We start from the raw sequence: 19,614 nt of genomic DNA, 5'->3' as shown, positions 1-19,614 counted from the left end.
TCTGGTAATGCTGCAGACTTTGTGAAATACCTTGTATATACACGGTGACACCTCAGACAATAAGCTATTTGGACTGTAGAATTCTCCTTTTTAAAGCCTTTCTTTAGCCAGGGTTACCCTGACACCCAGAGTAAAAAGAAATAATCGGACTGTCGGCTTTTCTTTTCACTGTTAAAAAATTAAGAAAAAAAAAAAAAATCTTGTCCTGCCAAATCTTGCCTTGTCTTTTTTTGTTACCGTTATTGCTCATTAATAGCTTTTCTGTAGATCTAGGTAAAACTGTATCTGTTGCCAAGAACCTTTAGCAATAGTGTTAAATCAGCGTCAACAGAAGTTAGCGCCGACTGACAGTGTCTGACTGGGCGACAGTAGTCACATAAGCAGTAAGAGCTGTAGTGTGCAGCCAGTGAGGATATGGCCTCACAGGCTTACTGTTGAGAAGAGTTTGTGTAGAGAACTTGTATTTCCAATATTCCTCAGCAAACCCCCCTTTGAATTGAGATGACTGATGTCGAGAAAGCAAATCCCAACTCAAAACGTAAAAGTTAACTGTACAACCTAATCTGTTTATGTTTTGCGATTTATCGCACGGGATTGCAACACCTCGTAGTGGAGAGAAAAAAAAGGAGCAAAGCTAGCCTGACCAAAATTGAACATTCTAATTCTAAAACAATCTTTTCCTCTTCACATTAAACGAGCAGAGAGCGAGTTTCCCCACACGACAACATTTTGCTGGGTTACATTTGCAGACGTTCATGTTCTGATGCCAAACATTGCGTCTTAAAAAAACAAAAACAAAAACAATAAAACATCAACAAGGTACCAAATCTCAAAATTAAACAGCAAAAAAGTCCTGCTTCAAATCCAACAATAATTGTGAGTTTTGACTTCAATACGACTGTTGCCTTTATAATAATTCAACAACGTTAAAAGGAAAATAGAAAGTGTTAGCTCATCCCAATTGTGTCCATCTATTGTACAATACTACCAGCCCGATTGGCACACATGGCAAACAACACTGATAGGCCAAGAAGAGCCCAAGCGGCTCTTATTCACAGCTGCTGGGAAAAAAAAGAGATTGGTGTAGGACAGTTTGTAGTCTAGTATTTATAATAGTTCCCCCAGGAAAGTCTGTAGCATACAGGGCAACAGCATAGTCTACTTCCCTGGCCATTCTTGTTCTGATTCATTGAGGAAAGAAAACATAAAAGGACTGGGGAAGTCCTCCCACCAGGCACTGCAGTGGAGAGCCAATCAGTAACAGATCCCGCTGAAACTGAGCTTTCCTTGCACAACAGACGAATGTCAAAGAGTTGTGCCATCCCATTTGTTGCACCAATTGGCAAAGACCACACCAAGCTGAGCTCTGCTGCTGCTCTCCAAGAAGCACTGCGCCTGCCCGTCAGCTCGCAGCCAATCAGGTAGCAGGTCCTTCTTAACTTGGCAAATCTGGAACATGATCCTTCTCCAATCAGGAAGCAGATTTTTTTTTTTTTTTTTTTTTTAAGAGTAGGTAACCAGGAATGAGACTTCCGCCAACAGGCTCCCCTCACCCTCCCCCAAAACACCACGCCCTCAGAATCAATCCTGCTGAAAATGAGAAACCAAAATGTAAAAAATATAAATAGCTCACTGTGGAAAGGCTCCTCCCTGCGCTCAGTGTCAGTGTCATTCAGTTAAGAGCTGCTGGAGGAGGCTTTTCTGCTGAGATTGGGCGCTCTGTGCCCCTGTTGCGCCTTTCTGTGATCCCATTGGGCCAGATTGGTTCAAATAGGAGTCACTGCCAACCAGGTTAACGGTACACTGGACATCTGCAAACACTTGAACCTGTTGTACCTGTAGGAACAGACAGCAGAATGATGGGTGTTAATGCACATAACATGTTATTCAGGTTAACGAAACACTTTTTTCGTAAACAGAAATCAAATCCTGTCTCTGCCCCGACCCAGTGGTGACTACACTCTGTGTGTGGGGAAAAGAAGATAAAACTTAACATAAGTGATGAAACTGAGGTGAAATACTCTGATGGCTGTTCTGGAACTGGCTGAGGGTCTAGCTCTGTGACTTAGCGTATAGTCATACTTAATAGAAAATAAACTGACAGATGTGATGTTCTGGTGAAAGCAATCCAAAGTGACCATGGCAGCTGGCCAGTAACATCAGCACAACTTCACAATGAATTGCTACAGGTAACAGTGGCAAAAGAAGCAGTTTTACAGTAAGAGGCTTCTGATAGCAAGCACAGAGTGGGATTCATTGCATATTCATTACTGGAAATAATCAGTATTTGGTATTCAGCCGAAAGCTAAAATATGGATTCAGTCCACCCCAAGCGAGAACACATGGAGAGGTGGAAATGAGTGCGATCTAACAGCGCACATCCTGGTATTAACCGAAACTGATTAACATGGAAGCCAAGTTCCCACATATTGTGTCCAAGACCTTAATGTATAGTATTTACACATGGTCATGAGGAACTTGGTCTGCAGGTTTTTACAGGGAAATAATAGAACATTTTTTAAAAAGAAATGCCTTTTTTATCTTCCTTTCTTTATGATACAATTAAAACATTTCTTTCACACACAACTGTAAGGAAATATAAAAAAAACATCAAAATGCAGTTTTCAGTTTCAAAGGGAAATAAATGAAACCCCAGTATACACAGTGAGTAGGGTCTAAGGTTGAGAAACAGGGCCAGGTGGCATCAGAACATTAATGGCTCATTTCCAACAACCTGCATGCAAGCACACTACAATACGGCCATGCTTTTAAGGCCTTTTACACTTACAGCCACCTGTAGGTAAGGCAGGATTGAAAACGGGGGGGGGGGGGGGCTCTAGGTACAGCTGGCTACTTAGTACTCGCATGAGTTTACAGAATATTGTCAAATGAGGGAGGAAGAAGCCTGTCACAACAGCAATTAAATGGTGCGATTTCCCATGAATAGAATTATTTTTGGCATCCAGACCCAAAGAAAACATCAAAGCCAATACTGAAAGTCCAGCTAGGAGGAGACATTGATCACTGCATGAGAGAGAAGGTGGTCACCGCGCTACCACACATATGGGAACACAGCCCCGGCCACAGCTTGAGGAGCTCACTGCATCTCAAGATAAGGTAATGGAAACAGCCCTTTTTTTTCTATTTCAGCAGAGCTGTGTCCACTGCAGCTGAACAGGGCTAATGAAGACAAGGCATTCATCACTTGGGGGGCAGGGAGGCAGGTTCTCTGCTTTACTCTAATCTGTCTTCAAAAACCATGATTCTGAAGTAGTTTTCTTGAAATGTGGAGCTGATCACCAACCTGATCGTTGCACATGGGGTTGACGTTGCCCAGGTTATTGTTGCCCATGCCAACAGGTGGTCCCATGGGAGGTAGGGAGGCCACACCCCCTGACCCTCCTGCCATTGACACTGTAATGCTCATGTTGTTGTACACACCCTGCTGCCCAAAGGCCTGAGGTGGGTTCTGTCCAGATTGGTTGTATATGCTGTCAATTAAAAAAAAGACCATTCAGAGCAGCCTGCAAATATTTATGTAAGTTTATCAAAACTGTTAAAGCTGACACACACTTCTTTGCTTTAAAAACCTCTTCATTCACATACACTGTGGTTAGTACAATACCTGTTGTTGCCCATGCCACCTTGTTGCCAGCTTTTCATGTCTGGTGACTGGTACCCAGGAGGTGGCTGTGTCTGCTGAAGCAGAGGACTCTGGGAAGTGGACATCTGTGGTGAGAGCAGGGGGCTGGTGGGGCTGAGAGCTGGGGGAAAGGGTGGCTCCCCCTGCTGGACCATACCTGAACAATCAGACAGAATTTGCATTAATATGGATACATTTCACTGGGGCAAAACAATGACTTAACTATTAGTATACTTAAAAATAGAGCATATTCACTGAATTCATTAAATTGAGAGATTTGACATACAGCTGCTTAACATATGATTGAGCAGAGTGGTTTCATGGATGAAAACAATCATATATATTTTAATGTTACTTGTCAACATTGGACATTGGTCTCATTTTAATGGATTTGGAAAAAGAAGAATGATGTATGCATTTATGACCACTGCCACATAGCAGTGGCTAGAGCGTAACTGTCAAACAATGATTTCAGGGCTACGTGGTGCTGCCTGTTAGTCACTGAATGCAGCCCTACAAGGCCAAGAGGCACTTAGCAATTCAGGACACACAGCCAGCGAATGTTTCAATCGTACTACCCAGCTTCTTCCTTCTACTCAAAGATACATTATTGTTTCTGTTGTATTGTACTGAATTAACCCTCACATTCTTGACACATCTCAACAAATACTTTCTCTCACTAGTCTCCAGTGCACAATTTTATTAATTTGACAGGCAGGCTTGAAACAAGTTTGAACAACCAATTCTGAAAATAGTTTTTTGTAATGTTTTGTGTAATGCGTAATAGGCCTAATTAACTGAAGTGACCATAACCTTAATTACAGACTGATGGCCAGCACATACAAAACACAAGGGACTGACCTGGTCCTCCAAACTGCTGGAATAGACCAGGCTGCACAGGGTTCCCGAACTGGCCCTGCATACTTCCCATCATGCCCTGGTTCGCCATGGGGCCCCTGGCCGCGAGCTTGGAGTCCGGAGGCCCCCCCATGGGGCTGAAGTGGCTGGGGGAGGTGGGGGGGTTCCCCGGGGCGGGGCTGTAGCCCGGGGGGTAGGCGAACTGCTGCTGCTGCTGCGCCTGCTGTGGCGGCTGGGGGCCCTTCTGGAGCCGCGCGGCCCCCATGGGCCCCGTCCCCATGCCCTGCCTCATCAGCATGACCTTCTGCTGCAGGAGCTGCCTCTGCCGGTGCTGGAAGCTGTAGAGCTCCCGCTGCCTCTGGGCCAGCATCTGCGCGTTCAGGGGAGGCTGGGAAGGAGACAGAGTCATCAGGCTCGCGCCTCGCGCAGCACCAAACCAAGACGTGAGGCCACTGTGGCGGCCACATATAGACACACCTCTACATTACATTACATTACTGTCATTTAGCAGACGCTCTTATCCAGAGTGACTTATGTAGGTTACAATTTTACATATTATCCATTTATCCAGCTAGATATTTACTGAGACAATTCTGGGTTAAGTACCACGCCCAAAGGTACAAAGGCAGTGCCCAGTGGGGAACTGAACCGGCAACCTTTCGGTTACAAGCCCTGCAGCTTACCACTATGCTATACTACCACCCCATCTCTAATGGAACAAGCAATGTGCAGACACGTATTTCTCTCTCCAGCATGTTTATAGCCCTGATTACTCACTTTCAATGAATTTCTCAGCATTCTTTTCTGGGTGGTTCAGTCCACATAATGTCCAACAGAGTGGAAGCAAAAACAGTCTGGCTGTGTGGTCATTACAGCCTCCTCTCCCCAACCTCACCTGCGACGGCATCTGTGCCTGCTGCATGCCCTGGGGCATCCCCATGGCAACGTGCCCTCCTCCCGGGAACTGGCTCATCGCCGCCAGTCTATTCTGCTGGATGAGCTGTAGGGAGGAGAGACACACCACCCTGTGTCACCATCACAAAACGCATGCCCTTCCTCTCAACGTGCGGTTAAAACCCCTGTCGCACAAGGACCCTCAGTTCCCCAATCTTTGTGTCTTCTACAGTGTAATTTGATAGCCTTAAATGTGAGGTTACATCATATACAGCTGGAAAAAGGTCATCTTAAAAGCTTGAAAAACCGGTAATTTCTATCTACCCTCTTCAACGCCCCACTCCATTTTGGAAAATCCCTGTCTGCCTTGTCCCTATTATGTCACTCATGGAACACATCCAGGAAGTGTCTTTTTGCTGTGCTATTATTTACCTCCCCACAAACCACCTTTATCAGTTTTATCATTCCCACACCTGTAGCTGCACTGACCGGGTCCACCACAGCCCACAGATCATGTAACTTGCTGTAATTCTAACTGGAATATTTTACCTGAGTTGTATCTGTGTTTGAGTGAAGTGATAAAATCGCTTATCTAAAATCATATTCTCTTCCAAAGTCACATTTGTACTTGAACTATATTACATGGTTTGTTTAGCAAGTGCTGGACTTTAAACCATGCTGGACTTTTCATCAAGCAGTTCACCCAGCAATTTGTTCATGGAAAGGACTGCAGCTTTTAAAAGACCTGTTTATGTAGGCTGTTTATATCCATTACATTACATTACTGTCATTTATCAGATTCTTACAAAGCACTTTTAATAAAATGGAATGAAAAGTTCAATAGGACAACATTAAATACACATGAATAAGCATCGGTGCCAAACACAGTGCTGAGACCACAAATGTGTGCCAAGCTTGTCATGTTAAGTGCAGTGGAATATGTACTACCTTGTGGACTACACCATTCCAAATACAATCCTAACATACACCCTAAAATTCACCTCCTCATATTTACATTACTGGCATTTAGCAGATGCTCTTATCCAGAGCGACTTACATCAGTTACAGTTTTTTTAGTGTTATCCATTTATACAGCTGGATATTTACTGAGGCAACTGTAGGTTAAGTACCTTGCCCAAGGGTACAGCAACAGTGCCCCAGTGGAGAATCGAATCGGCAGCCTTTCGGTTACAAGTCCTGCTTCTTAACCACTATGCTACACTGCCGCCCCAGCATTCTATTACATAGAACCCTGAAGTACTGTTACATATCACCAAGTACTTCATAATAATATGGGCTTCTTCGGGAACATGGTCCTGAGCTCTTCTGGAGCAGTGCATGCTGGGAGTGCAGTGCAGGAGGTTACCTGCTGTTGGCCCTGGAGGCGCTGCTGCAGCTGCAGCCTCAGCTGGTTGGGCAGCCCGGGGGCTCTGGCCATGCCAGGCCGCACAGCCATGCCCATCCCCCCGGGAAATGCTGCCCGCGGGGCGCCGAAGCCCATCCCCTGGGCGCGGCCCATTTCCGAGGGGAACTGGCCGGAACCGGGAGGGAACTGGGCGGGGTAAGCAGGTAGCTTGGGGTCCACTGGCATGGGGGGCGCCGGCTGGGCAGGGAACCGCGGGGAGAGGGGGTCCAGGCAGCCGCCCTGTGACAACAACACAAACTCAGTGACCTTTTCACAACACAGCCGGGGGGGGTCACAAGAACAAGAACATGAACATGGATGCTTTCTGTTGGTGAAAGCATGAAAGCGAAACGGAGGGGGCCCGTTGGATACAGACAGCCTCAGATTCTGTGTCATCTTCAGAGAAACAACATCAAATATGTCCAAGGTACTCCTTTTAAAACTGTGAAATTAAAATGCCTTTATTGTAATGGTATCTGATGAAGGCCACTTAGACTGTAGAAATAATACAAAAAGACATAATGACGGGAAAACGAAGGTTTTTAAGGCATCTTCAAAGACACAAAAATTTTTTTTGCATTTCTGATTCCCAGAGGGCTTCCTGTATACTGAAATTCGAGTGCATTCTCCACCATATAGAAGGCTGCAGCAAAGAAAAATTACACTAACTGAGTTTGCCTTTATTTCAAGGATAACTTGAAATAAAGGCAATAATAAATAAAATTAAAATTAAGCAAATTTTATAAAATGGACCAATTAGATCATGGCTAGATATAACTGTGAAGTATGCAGCTCAGCTAATAGAAATTAGTGCCCCTCTCACCTGCACCAGTTTGTCTATGCCGAGCGCCCGGTCGAGCTCCGCCAGCTCGCTCTCATCTGTGCCACTCAGGAAGGACACCAGCTGCTCCAGCAGGGCCTTCTCATCGCTGCGGCCCTCCGGGGTGGTGGGCGGGCACAGCATCTCATCCAGGGGGCAGGGGGTGCAGGGGGTGCGCGGACTGCGGGGCACAGGGACAAGTACAGTCAGACACCACGCGAATACTGCCCGAAAATAAACAGGAGAAATAATCTGCCTGCCATTCAGAGTCCTCGCAGGCGTTTAAAACTCCCTATCCTCCTAGGAGACGATCTGGGAAACCGTGGTGCCACGAAACATCAATGCCTGTCATTCTGAGGTACCTGTGACACAGAGGTAACTGAGTTTATTTTGTTTTATATGCGTGTTCGTGTGTAGGTTTATATATACACATACATCTATACATCATGGTCCTAGCTTTGTTTATGTTGTTAAATATGCTTTTGCAATGCAGATGTAATCTTTGTAATGCTAATAAATCAGACTGAATGTAATACGAGCAGAGCACGGCAAAAGAGGGAGAGAGGGAGGGAGCGGGAAAGAGGGGAAGCGAGAGAGCCAGAGAGAGGGAGAGAGGGAGAGAGGGAGGGAGACAGGAAGGGACAGGGGGAAACCAGAGAGATAGACAGAGAGGGAGAGAGAGACAAGGGGAGGGTGAGAGTGAGAGAGAGGGGGAGAGAGAGAGTGACAGAGAAATGGAGACAGACAGAGACAGGGGGATGTCACACGCTTCTGAGTGCTGGCCATCATACTCACTCTTGAGGGGAAGGTAGAGGGGCCTGGGTGGTGTTGCCCAGGTTCCCTTCGAAAGGCATGGGCTCAGGCAGTGGGACAGACTGGAACTGCTGGGTGCTCGGCAGCTCCATCTTCGACAGCCCTGCGCAACAACAGCGCAGTTTTTTTCCCACTGCTTAACACCACTGCAGCTCTCAATGACAGTGCTGAGGTCCCGGTTGGCAGCTGTACCTGTGTTGGTGCTGAAAGTGTTGCCGGGCCCTGGTTCTGGGAAGGGGCTGCTGTCTTTAGGCTGGAACGGGTCCCCCTGGCCCTGGGTCGGGGTCGATGGGCTGCAGAACTCAAAGGGTGACTGGCTCTGAAGGCCAGAGCCGTCACTGAAAGCTGCAAGAACAAGGAGTGACATGTTCAGGAGGGGGGGTGGACGAGAGCCGCCCTACACAGAGCGCACGGAAATGAGCAAGAGGGGGGCCATGTGCCCCCCGCGGCCTCTCTCGCCCCTCACCCCGGCTGGGCGTGCCGGGCGGCTCCTGCTTGACGCTCACGCCCCGGGGAATGTTGGCCTCGCCCGGCTGGGACGCGCTCTGCTCCTCCGTCAGCTTGGCCCCCGGAGCGCCCCTCAGAGCGGGCAGCAGCTGGTTCAGCGCGTCCAGGTCAGCGCTGGGGAACTGACACACACAGGACAGAGGCCACGGTCACACCACCAGCTGGCGCTGAATAACGCTGCCTCGCGGTGCCAGCACGTGGTGCGGGGACTGCACAGCAAAGTTAACACTAGCACAAAGACATCCTGAGGCTTAGCAGATCACACAGACAGCAGTGTTTCTGCATATATAGCATAAGCAATATGAGAAGTGTGTCCTGTACACAGCATGTGCATATATGCATATTACATATACATGTATGCATATATACATATTAACCTGAGTTAGCACTGGGACACAGAGTTATGGAGCTACACTTGCAACTCAAAGGTTCAGGTCCAGGTGAGGTACTACTTCTGCACCTTTGACTGAGGCACTAAAGCTGAATTTATTCAGTAAATATTCAGCTGTATGAACAGACAAGATGTTAAAAGATGCGAGCTCTGTCGGCCTGTACGGGATGTGTGTAATGTGCAGTGAGTGACAGGGCGCAGGTACCGGGGTGCTGGGCCCGTCGCTGGGCTTGGGCGAGCTGACGGCCGTGCAGGGCGTCTCGCCGCCTGCCTTCTTCTCCGTCTTCACCCGGATGGTCTGCAGGCTGAGGGCGGAGGGGGGAGGCAGGTTGCCCAGGTCCTTCTCGTCCGTGTCCAGGAGGAAGCGCAGCAGCTGGTGGTCCTGGCTCTCCCTGCTGCCCGAGGTGGGGCTGGCGGGGTGCTCCTTCTTGATCGGGGGCTCCTTCTTGGCCCCCTCGGCGGCGGCGTTGGCGGGCTCCGACGGGCTGCTGTCCTGCAAGAGGCGGTGCAGGATCTTGTGGCGCTCTGTCAGGGAGCTATGCGAGGCGGGGCACTGTGCGGGCAGGGAGGGGGGCGCGTCCTGCTCGGGGGCCCGCGCCCCGCAGCCGTCCAGGAGCTGGTTCAGCTTGGGGTTCCCGTGCTGCTGAGGTTTGGCAGGGTCCTCTCGGGGCTCGGGCAGGGCCTCGGGAGGCTTGGCTGGTGGGGGCCGCGCGGGGGAGCTGGCCGGTGTGGAGGTCTGTCTCTGCGGGAGGGGGGAGGGCAGGGAGAAGCTGATGGGGGTGCTGGTGCCCTCGCAGCTTGACGGCTGCCTGCTGAGGCTGCTGCTGCCGCTTGGCGCCCCAGCGGGAGAGTGCAGGCTGGGGGTGGAGGGGGAGAAGGGGTTCCCCGGGACCCGCGGGCTGCCCCCGAGTCCCGGACTCCCTCGTGGAGGTCTGGGGGACATAAAAGAGGTAGGGGTTGCTCCCAGAGGGCTTCCTAAAGGGGACGGACTGTTGACCTGCTGGGGGCACATCCGGTTGGGTGTCAGGTACCCTGTTGAATGGCTGGTGGGTGTGGTTGGACCAGTGCTGCTGCCGTTGTTGAGATGTAGGCCGAGGCCTGGGGCTTGGCTGAGTTCGCTGCCCGGCTGAACTGCAGGAGAGCGGGAGGGCTGGGCAGGAGATGAGCTCCCGTGTGTCAGTGGAAGGCTGGGGTTAGAATTTTCCTGAGAGCTAGCAGTGTTGTGTTCCCTGCAGGACGACACACACAAGAACAAAGCGCTGTTACTGCCTCGAGTTCGGAGTAGCTTCAGCTTTGAAGGAAAGGTAATCAATAATCCGACCCACTAGTGATCAAAGCAGCAGCTGTATCACAGAGTTTACAGTAGTGGCTAATAGGCGCAGTGGCTTGCGTGTTTACAACCGACTTTACAGTGTGGATATTTGCATGGTTCTTCACTAGGCTGCATTGTAAAACTGCTAGTTCTCCTTCATGTTGGTGAAGACCGAGCTGTGGGAGAGGAGGGCATTGGGCAGGGGGCAGAGCTGTACCTGTCAATAGTGTGGATGCCCATGATGAAGGGCTGCACGTCGGGGTTGGGGGGGCAGCAGAACTTGCAGCGTGTCTGGGCGCTGAGGGGCGTCCCGTCGCTCAGGGTGAAGCGGTACACGGGACTGATGGCCGTGCCATGGGCGATTACTGCTCACACAACAGACAAACAAGGCATTCATTACCCATAATGCAGCTGACAGGTGGCTCAGCTGAAGCACTGCTCGCTGCAGAAAAAAACTGCTTGTAAGTGTTGATCTAGGACCATTTTTGCTGTTTAGCTTAGAATGGCAAGGGTTACAATTGTGGTTGACTCTCTTACAACACATCACAGAACTGTGATGAACCTTTCCCAGCAACGCCATCAGGGGGCAGTACCACATTAGCTGGCACCCCAAAAAACCACCAATCTTGAAAGGCGAACAAAACAATGCAACACCGTGGCGGTTTTCACAACGCTGCAACATATGTGCGAGAATGTGACTCAAGCTCTGAGCCAACCGCGCCAGCCCGCGGTGCCGGAGCGAGCAATTCTTCTGAACCAACAATCCCAGCGATTACACAGCGATGCGTCACGGCTCCCCGTCTCTCTCCTCACCCTCGTGCAGAAGCTGCTTGGCGTGCGATGGCTCCTTGCCCTGCGGCTGGAAGAAGGCGTAGATGCACTTCCGGACCAGGTCCTCCCAGCCCGGCCGGCCCGTGGCCCGCAAAGCACTCGTCTCGATGGAGATGATCTTCCCTGCGGTGCGGGCACAAGAGCGCAGAGTCACGACAGGCACGGCCCATGCAGGGTGGGGAGACAATCATCTGAAACGCAGCCCTTCCTGTTAGCCTATTTCGTCTGCAGTTCAAATATGAATGTGCTTAGCTGCTGTGAATTAGCAGCATCACCCCTCTTTCTTTTTAAAATGTTGTCAGGTGTTAGAGAACTAAATGCAAAAACAGAAATAGAAATGCGCTGATGTGCTATTGACAGACTCGTTGCCTACCTGTAGGGTCCTGCTTGGTGATGAAGGACTCTGTGCTGACAGGGCTGGGCTGCGGGCGAGGCTGTGGGCGGGGCAGACGGCAGGCGATGCAGATGAGGCAGCTCTGCAGATCTGTGCAGAGACATGGCAGTTGAGAGGTGAGAGGCTGCATCTTCCCTGCTATCAGGTGTTTCTAAAAACCTTACTGCTGGTATTTTGTTTTTTTGTGGAAAGCAGAGCTATCAGTGCTTCTGTGCCCTATGTAACCGCGTTAGTGCTGTGTGGCAGTGTGCAGTGTGAGAGTGGAGTGTGCAGTGTGAGAGTGGAGTGCAGTGTGCAGTGTGAGAGTGGAGTGTGCAGTGTGAGAGTGGAGTGCAGTGTGCAGTGTGAGAGTAGAGTGTGCAGTGTGAGAGTGGGAGCAGAGTGTGCAGTGTGAGAGTGGAGTGCAGTGTGCAGTGTGAGAGTGGAGTGTGCAGTGTGAGAGTGGAGTGCAGTGTGCAGTGTGAGAGTAGAGTGTGCAGTGTGAGAGTGGGAGCAGAGTGTGCAGTGTGAGAGTGGAGTGCAGTGTGCAGTGTGAGAGTGGAGTGTGCAGTGTGAGAGTGGAGTGCAGTGTGCAGTGTGAGAGTAGAGTGTGCAGTGTGAGAGTGGAGTGCAGTGTGCAGTGTGAGAGTAGAGTGTGCAGTGTGAGAGTGGGAGCAGAGTGTGCAGTGTGAGAGTGGAGTGAGCAGTGTGTGCAGTGTGAGAGCGAGAGCAGGCCTGTGTGTGGGTACAGCCAGCTCACCCTCGCCTTCCTCCTGCATGGCAGCTCTGGGCTGTGACACGGTGAAGCACTGCATGATCTCATACTGCTGCCGCGCTTCCTGGTTCTCCGAGTCGATCTCATCCGGAGGCCGCTTCAGCATGCGGCAGTTAAACGTGTGACTGTTCCTACGAGTAGAATCCTGAGGCCATGGCACTCCATTCACTGAAGAGAGGGAGGGAGAAAGAAAGAGAGGGAGGGAAAGAAGGGGGGAGGGGGAGAGAGAGAAATAGAAATAGAAATTCATAATTGAAATAGAAATAGAAATTCATAATTGTCTAGAATAACAGAAAGATTGATTGAAAGGGAAAACCCTGACTAAAACCTGACCTCTACACCTTGTCAGGCATTAACAACATGTTATCCATGGATTACACAAGGCTGAAAGCCAGAAAGCCTTACTTTGTTGTCTCTCTGGTCGGGGCATACGAGTGGTTTGGACTCTGAAACTGCTCTGTAACTGAAGCTCGTGCTCTCGCTCACCCAGGCTCTTCGGCAGCAGGTTGCGGACAAACTCGTTGTGGTCTCCCACGTGAAGAATGCTGTACACGCTGGAGGTCATCAGCTCCTCCTGGGTGTAGCCCAGGTAACTGGTCACATTCTCTGAGACGAACACGATCCGACCCTCGCGGTTCACCACAAAGAAGAAACCATCCAGAGCCTGGGAGAGACGGGCCGCACAAAGGCAGACAAAAAGGGTGAAACCGATCCCCCCGGAGGAAGAGCCCCACGCGAAGGCGGGGCCAGCCGTTCCACAAGCCCATCCGGGGGGAAAGTGGGCCGAGAGCAAGCGTGGCACACATACGGGAATCTGGAGCCCAGGTACGCTGTCCTCCAGCAATAATACAGAGGTGAAGCACAGGAGCAACAGTAACTCCCTCCAAAAAACAACACTGTGATGGAGAAACAAGCTGACAAGCAAACTGCCAATGTATTACAAGTGATTCCAAAACCCTTTCAAAGTGTGAAAATGTAAAGCCTTTACTCGGTTACCCCTGAGCTCAATTTCAGCACATTCAAACAACTGGCTATCTCTGCTAAAGAAAAAAAAAAGCCTGGGTCTTAATTTCAGATTGAAACTCAAAATCTTGTATCAAAATCTGTTTCAAATAGTACGTCAGTCGCGTACAATTCAGACTAGGAGGATGAAAAGTCATACACAGAGTTGGAATGTGGGCGCTGAGGGGTTACGATGAGCAGGGGTGTTTTAGAAAGGTATCTGAGCACTGAATAAAGCTTTTGTGGGAAGGTGAAGATGGCAAATGAAATCTGAAAGCTCTGAAAGCTGAATGAAAGCGTTTGCGGGGAGGGGTGAAGGTGGAGAGCGAAACGGGTTGGGGAGGGGTGCGCTCCCACTCACCTCCAGCAGAAGTGGTCCGAGAGCCTCCTTCTCCATCATGCCCTGACTGCTGGAGGAGATGTCGCACTTCTGCACCTCGTTGTCCGTCGACATCAGCGCGGCTTTCTCTGCGGGAGCAAACGGCACGCGGCCCCGGTCAGAGCGAGCCACCAAGCAGCGCCGAGGGCCAGCTGGTCACCGCCGGCTCCGAGCCGGGAGCCGGGCGAGCGTGTGACCCTAATTAGCGATGTCCTAGCTTGTGGGGACGTGGAGAGGGAGTCTGGCTGTTGGCTCACGCCAGCTATCAACGAGACTTGAGTCCCTTCCTCTAGTTTAAAACTCTGTCTGCATTGTTAAATGTTTGTTGTCACATTTTTTCTGGAACCTATTAATAGAAAGGACGGACTAGGACACTCCTGCTGGTTGGTGTTCCTTTTATCTATTTTTTTCTTCTCAGATCAAAGGAGTTCAGGGACTCCAACATTCTAACATAGCATATGCCTACACACTTCCAATGGTTGAAAATAACAGAGGAAGTGTCTGTTTGCTTGATTCATTTCTGGTACTGACTCTTTGGAAGAGATCTAAATTTAGAGCATAGATTTTACGCACACAATAACTAAGAATTTCTCAGAAAAACCAAAACAAAGACACAGCATGAAAAGCATACAGCCATTTCTCAGAAACTCCAGTAAGCAATTCTTCCAGAAATATGAGGAATCTTGTTATCTTTACGCTTAATACTTCTATCAGTCTATGCTTTCCCAGAGTAACCAATTACAACACAACCAAATACAAATGAATGCAATGGATTTGTTCATAATAATAAAATGTATTCAAATGAAACAGTTACTGGTTTCTGACATAGCATTAAATGCTGTGCAGGCCTAGTCCTCCAGAACTCTCTACAAAATACTCTAAATCAGGGAAGCTCTATGCATTCACATGCAGGTGAGATAGTGAAAGAACCTCTACAGTGTGTGCACAGATCAAACAAGTTCCTTTTTAAAATAATAAAAACTGATCAATAAGCTCAATGGCTGGAGTAGATGCAGATGTGCAAACCCACAGCCCCACCTCGGGCGATGGAATAAATATTGCACTGAATGGAAAAGGCCGGCCCTTCGCCAGATGCTATTGGCCGTGCGCATCAGAGACATTCCCCTCCGACGGAGAAAGATCGCCCCCCCGCCCCCCGCCAATCAATGGCTCGCCCACGAAACCCGACAGGGCCAATGCCACCAGGGCCCGTTCCGTACCACGGCTATTAATCAACCCCCCAGCTCGCTCTCTCTCTCTCTCTCTCTCTCTCTCCAGGGCCCTCATCACGGCCGCCCCCCGTGCCTCGCTGCGGCTGCAGGCGGCACCCCGCCCCCCTCGGGACACCCCGCGAGCGCACATCACAGATTCCAGAGCGCTCGACGTAAGCACGCGAAGGCCGCTCCAGTCAAACAACGCAGTGTTCATCAGAGTCTGGACAGCTGGGCTGCAGGGTATAAAAGGCCTGCTCCCTATGTCACAAGCCTCTACACGGACAGGAAAAAAAAACATGATGACTCCATATTTACCAAAGGCAAGCTGGCTCCTATCCAGCACTTAAAATAGGGGTGGCGAGTGAACACATCAATATGAATTACATGTGGTATTTTAAAGGGGTCTGTAATGACAACAAAGAAAAATAAACACGGCAAACAAAGCCACAGTATTACGTCCTCCGAAAGCACACACCTCAATCTTTGCATACTTGATGGTGTTAAACATGTTAGCATTACACTGTCCGTGGCTACACACTAGCGCTTACAGTAAACGACGTGTTTTTCCACTGTGTGAACATGAATACAGGCTAGGCAGTGAATGGAATACTGATTTAGTGTGCTGGGATCCTCTTCTCTGGTGAGGAAAAGCTTTCTTTGCCCTCGCTCCAACTTATAAAAAGCAAATTCTGCACTTCAGCTCTGCTGGAGTGACAAGAGGGACCGGAAATTCAAGCTCACCTGACCATCCCCTGCCACCCACGCATTTCTCATTAAGATGCATCTCAGTCATGCTGACACACACACACACGCACACACGCACACAGACAAACGCACACGCAGACACAGCCACACACACACACGTGCACACACACACACACAAATACACATGCAGAAATTTTACACTGCACTTTTTGAATTCCAGATAACAAAAAGTTTTTTTTTTGTTTTTTGATATATGGCAGTGTCTCTTATCTATGCTGGAGAGTAAGGTGGGGAGTTTTTCTAAAGGCAGGCTGTGGCACTGTGGAGGCCAGCCCTCCCTGTCCCTGTCCCTGTCCCTGTCCCTGTCCTTGTCCGACAGCGCTGCCACCAGCTGGGGATGCAGTAGGTGAGAGGGGAACAGAGGAGAGCGCAGTTCCTGTCCCCCCACCCAGAGCAGGCAGGCGGGCGGGCAGCCGGCAGAGGGGAAGAGGGGCCTACGAGGGGCCCGCTCACACAAGGTCAGGGGGCAGGGAGCGCAGCCATTGGCTATTCTCACACACGCCCCACTCCCTTCCTCAGCTCTCAAAACAAAACAGAGAAAAGGACAGGCCAGGGAGTGACACGCCGCAGAGATCGCTGGGTCTGGGGCCGCTCCAGGCGACGCTCCGGCCTCCATTTTCTCCGACAGGGACACCAGGCTGATCAGGGGCGGCTCTGTCGTGAAGGTTCGCACTTCACCAAGACCAGGGGAGGAATTAACAAAAAAAAAAAAAAAAACACAGGAAACTGCTCCTGAAATTCAGTACTTCATCTGGATCGGAAGAACTCAAACGCGTGCAATTTCGCGCTGCATTAAAAAAAAGGTTGTGAGAGCAGCATGTGCTAATTGCGGTGAGAGTAATGGAAGCAGAAGCGCTCCTTCTCGCACTTCCACGCTGCCAGGCCCGCTTCACAGCTGCCGCGCAGCGCCGACCGCCATGCAGCGCCGACCGCCGTGCAGCGCCGACCGCCGTGCCGCCTTCTGTTTCACGTTCTATAATCTCGAAAAAACATTTACATATATATTTCAGCTTCCCCTCGGTGCAAGTCCGTTTCGCTGTGGATGTTGTGAAGAGAATGGACGGGAAACTGCTTGGGCAATCGCCAGGAATAACAGAAAGGTTCAGCAAAGCTCCCACTAGAACCATTTCAAGGATGGCGTCGCATATATTACAACACTGAGCAGGAATTGGGGGGGGGATGGGGGGGTGGAGAGACAGAGGCTGTTACTGGGGTGTGAGACAGTCACAGTTTGGAGATGCTGCACAGTGGGAGCAAGGGTAAAGAAACATCTCTAACCTCGGCGCAAGCTGGCACAAGCATAAACCAGCTCCCCATGTCAAACCCCCACAACGTATCAAATATTTAAAGCAGTTTTAGAGATTGCGCAGCTAGTAATGAGCACTATGCTCAGAAGGCTTGAGTGCAAAGCACAAAAACATTTTAGCTGTGACCTAAATCTGACAGGGTTGGTAACAACTGAAGGATTTGAAAAGGCTTGTAAAATAATCTCCTTCATCTCCGAGCCTCTCATTCTGAAGCAGAAACTTTTCATTAACAGATGCCTATAAAGTAACTGGACAAATAATTAATTTGGCTATGGGAAGGCAGGCGCTTATTTATGTCTTAATAACAGGGGGACTACTGCTTACACGACAAAGAGCAAGGACCACCAGGGCCCCAGGAATTACTCTTTTGGGATAATATTTAACCTGTCCAGAGTGCTTGCGTGGAGACACCAACCTGACTAATGTAGCCTTGAATAAGCTCATCTACTCAGTGTATGCTTGGTACATCTACTCAACTTATCCTCCTTTGATTTCCAATTTCCAATTTCTTTTTAAGATCTCCTAATTGATATAAGCCTATAGAACATATAGTCCACAAGAAACTGATGACCTAGTTCTGTTCCCCAGCCAAAATGCGCTGGGGAAAAAAAAGGTAAAACCTTTAGTAAAAACTGCTTCTCCTTGGAGAGAAATGACCTTGAGCAGATTCAGACAACAGAAGGCAAAAACAACGATGCTTCAGAAACAAAGATCCCAATTTGTTACAGTGCACACCCTACCATAAGCACCAAGTCACCTCTTTCCACAACATTACAAGCACTGACATTTCAGCTCACCTAATTCAGAGAGACTGAGGAAACATACCTGCAAGAAGTCTTGCCTTAGATTACCACTAAACTGATTAGTTAGTTTGCTGACAAATAAGAAATCATTTTCTTATTACTACAATTAGTAGTAGTAGTAATAACATCATCATTGTGACAGTTGTGTTACTATTAGCATTAGTCGTCGTATCATTATGGTCCCTGTTATCATAAGTAATCCCAGTAGTAGTATTGTCATTGCAATAATCCAGATGCAATTTTCTGCCAGAAAAATGTGGCCTTATTCTGTGGAAGCAGCTGCATGTTTTCTTTTAACTCAATACACTGTAGATGTGATGAATGTGGAATTCATCCACATAATGTATTTGTAGCAGTAACAACAAAAACATGGCTCTTTCAGTCCTGACATCCAAACAGCTCCAGTTTGAGGACAAGAGGACTATTCACCGCACCAGCCCGAGTGCTGTGAAATGCCTCCTTCCCTCCAAGAATTCAAAGAAACAATTCCAGCGGCTATCAGTGCCATTACTGTAGCAAGTTCAAGGCTGCTATAATACAACATACAACAGCCTTGATGCAGATCAGTGAGAGACCAAAAAAAAAAACACTATGATGCATCTTATCAATTTATGGCTTGTCTCAAGAACACTGATTACTGATTGTAGGTACATGGGAATGCAGGCACACAACATTGACCACATTTTACCATAGTTACTTTCACCTTCCAAAGGTGTCAACTGTGACACACAGGCCTCAACCGTCCTTCAATCATTTGCTTTGTAGGTTTACAGCTTATTAAGGCGGGGGTTGCTTAACTATGGTTGGGACCTTAAGTAGGTCAAAAGTGTTTTTTCAGTGGACAAAATGGAAAAATAAATCCATTTACAGGTATTCCCTGAGAGTTGGCATCTATAATGACAATGCAATTATAGGAATCACCACTGTGAAGCAGTGTCCTATATAGACACTCCTAAAACTGTCAATCATCTCTGATAAAGGCTTTCTAGAATGCACTTGAAAAATATGTTCAAGTATTTAAATTTAGACTAGAATACTGATTCTTACTTGCAGATTTTTTAATTTACCTTTTTATCCTCAGTTTAATCTGACAGTGTGACAGTCTGCTAAGTGGGTAGTGAACTGTTTGGATGGCACTAAAACACACAATCTACTTTAGGGGAAAAAGAGCTACTTCTGGTTCAGGCTCCAGGGTGAAAATGTTTCTGTAATGATGCCTGCTGATATGGTTCTGATATTAACCTGCCCTTGGAGATCTTTGAGACCAGTGAGTGTGTGCAGTGTAACTGTCCAGCACAGGCTTACACGCTCTCCAGGCCAGGTTGCCTTTGAGCTCACCTTGTTCGCGTTTCTTGATCTGCTGGATCTGGTCGACCGTGCTCCTCAGGATGTGACACTTGTCTGGCTTGACGTTCAGGCCGGCGATGTCGCCCATGTTGGCAGAGAGCAGCTCCGCCAGCTCGTCGATGTAGTGGCACTCCAGCTCCCGCCGGCGCTTGTCCGCACTGCGGGCACATGGACA

The 19,614-nt window shown here is 49.0% G+C and overlaps 1 protein-coding gene across 3 annotated transcripts in view; it reads right to left on the bottom strand.

Moving 5' to 3' along the window:
- Positions 1–208: 208 nt before the first annotated feature.
- ncoa1 (nuclear receptor coactivator 1) overlaps positions 209–19,614 on the bottom strand; it is a 42,360-nt gene continuing 22,954 nt past the window's right edge. For 2 of the 3 annotated variants that reach the window (XM_036549846.1, XM_036549847.1), the window contains 18 exons: positions 19,431–19,597; positions 13,986–14,092; positions 13,109–13,286; positions 12,608–12,790; positions 11,848–11,958; positions 11,457–11,597; positions 10,861–11,008; positions 9,537–10,560; positions 8,900–9,062; positions 8,626–8,778; positions 8,416–8,536; positions 7,624–7,801; positions 6,762–7,040; positions 5,397–5,501; positions 4,505–4,889; positions 3,626–3,800; positions 3,305–3,491; positions 1,669–1,836 (listed from right to left, as the gene is read on the bottom strand). In XM_036549846.1, the coding sequence (XP_036405739.1) occupies positions 1,669–1,836; positions 3,305–3,491; positions 3,626–3,800; positions 4,505–4,889; positions 5,397–5,501; positions 6,762–7,040; positions 7,624–7,801; positions 8,416–8,536; positions 8,626–8,778; positions 8,900–9,062; positions 9,537–10,560; positions 10,861–11,008; positions 11,457–11,597; positions 11,848–11,958; positions 12,608–12,790; positions 13,109–13,286; positions 13,986–14,092; positions 19,431–19,597 (3,973 nt within the window). Of the gene's footprint in view, positions 1,837–3,304; positions 3,492–3,625; positions 3,801–4,504; positions 4,890–5,396; positions 5,502–6,761; positions 7,041–7,623; positions 7,802–8,415; positions 8,537–8,625; positions 8,779–8,899; positions 9,063–9,536; positions 10,561–10,860; positions 11,009–11,456; positions 11,598–11,847; positions 11,959–12,607; positions 12,791–13,108; positions 13,287–13,985; positions 14,093–19,430; positions 19,598–19,614 lie in introns of all 3 variants that reach the window. The other variant, XM_036549845.1, reaches the window with a different exon arrangement.

The sequence above is a fragment of the Megalops cyprinoides genome, chromosome 17 (genome assembly GCF_013368585.1).
Source record: "Megalops cyprinoides isolate fMegCyp1 chromosome 17, fMegCyp1.pri, whole genome shotgun sequence".
Classification (NCBI taxonomy): Eukaryota; Metazoa; Chordata; class Actinopteri; order Elopiformes; family Megalopidae; genus Megalops; species Megalops cyprinoides.
Note: the sequence above shows the minus strand (reverse complement) of the source record. Positions and strands in the feature narration are given on the sequence as shown.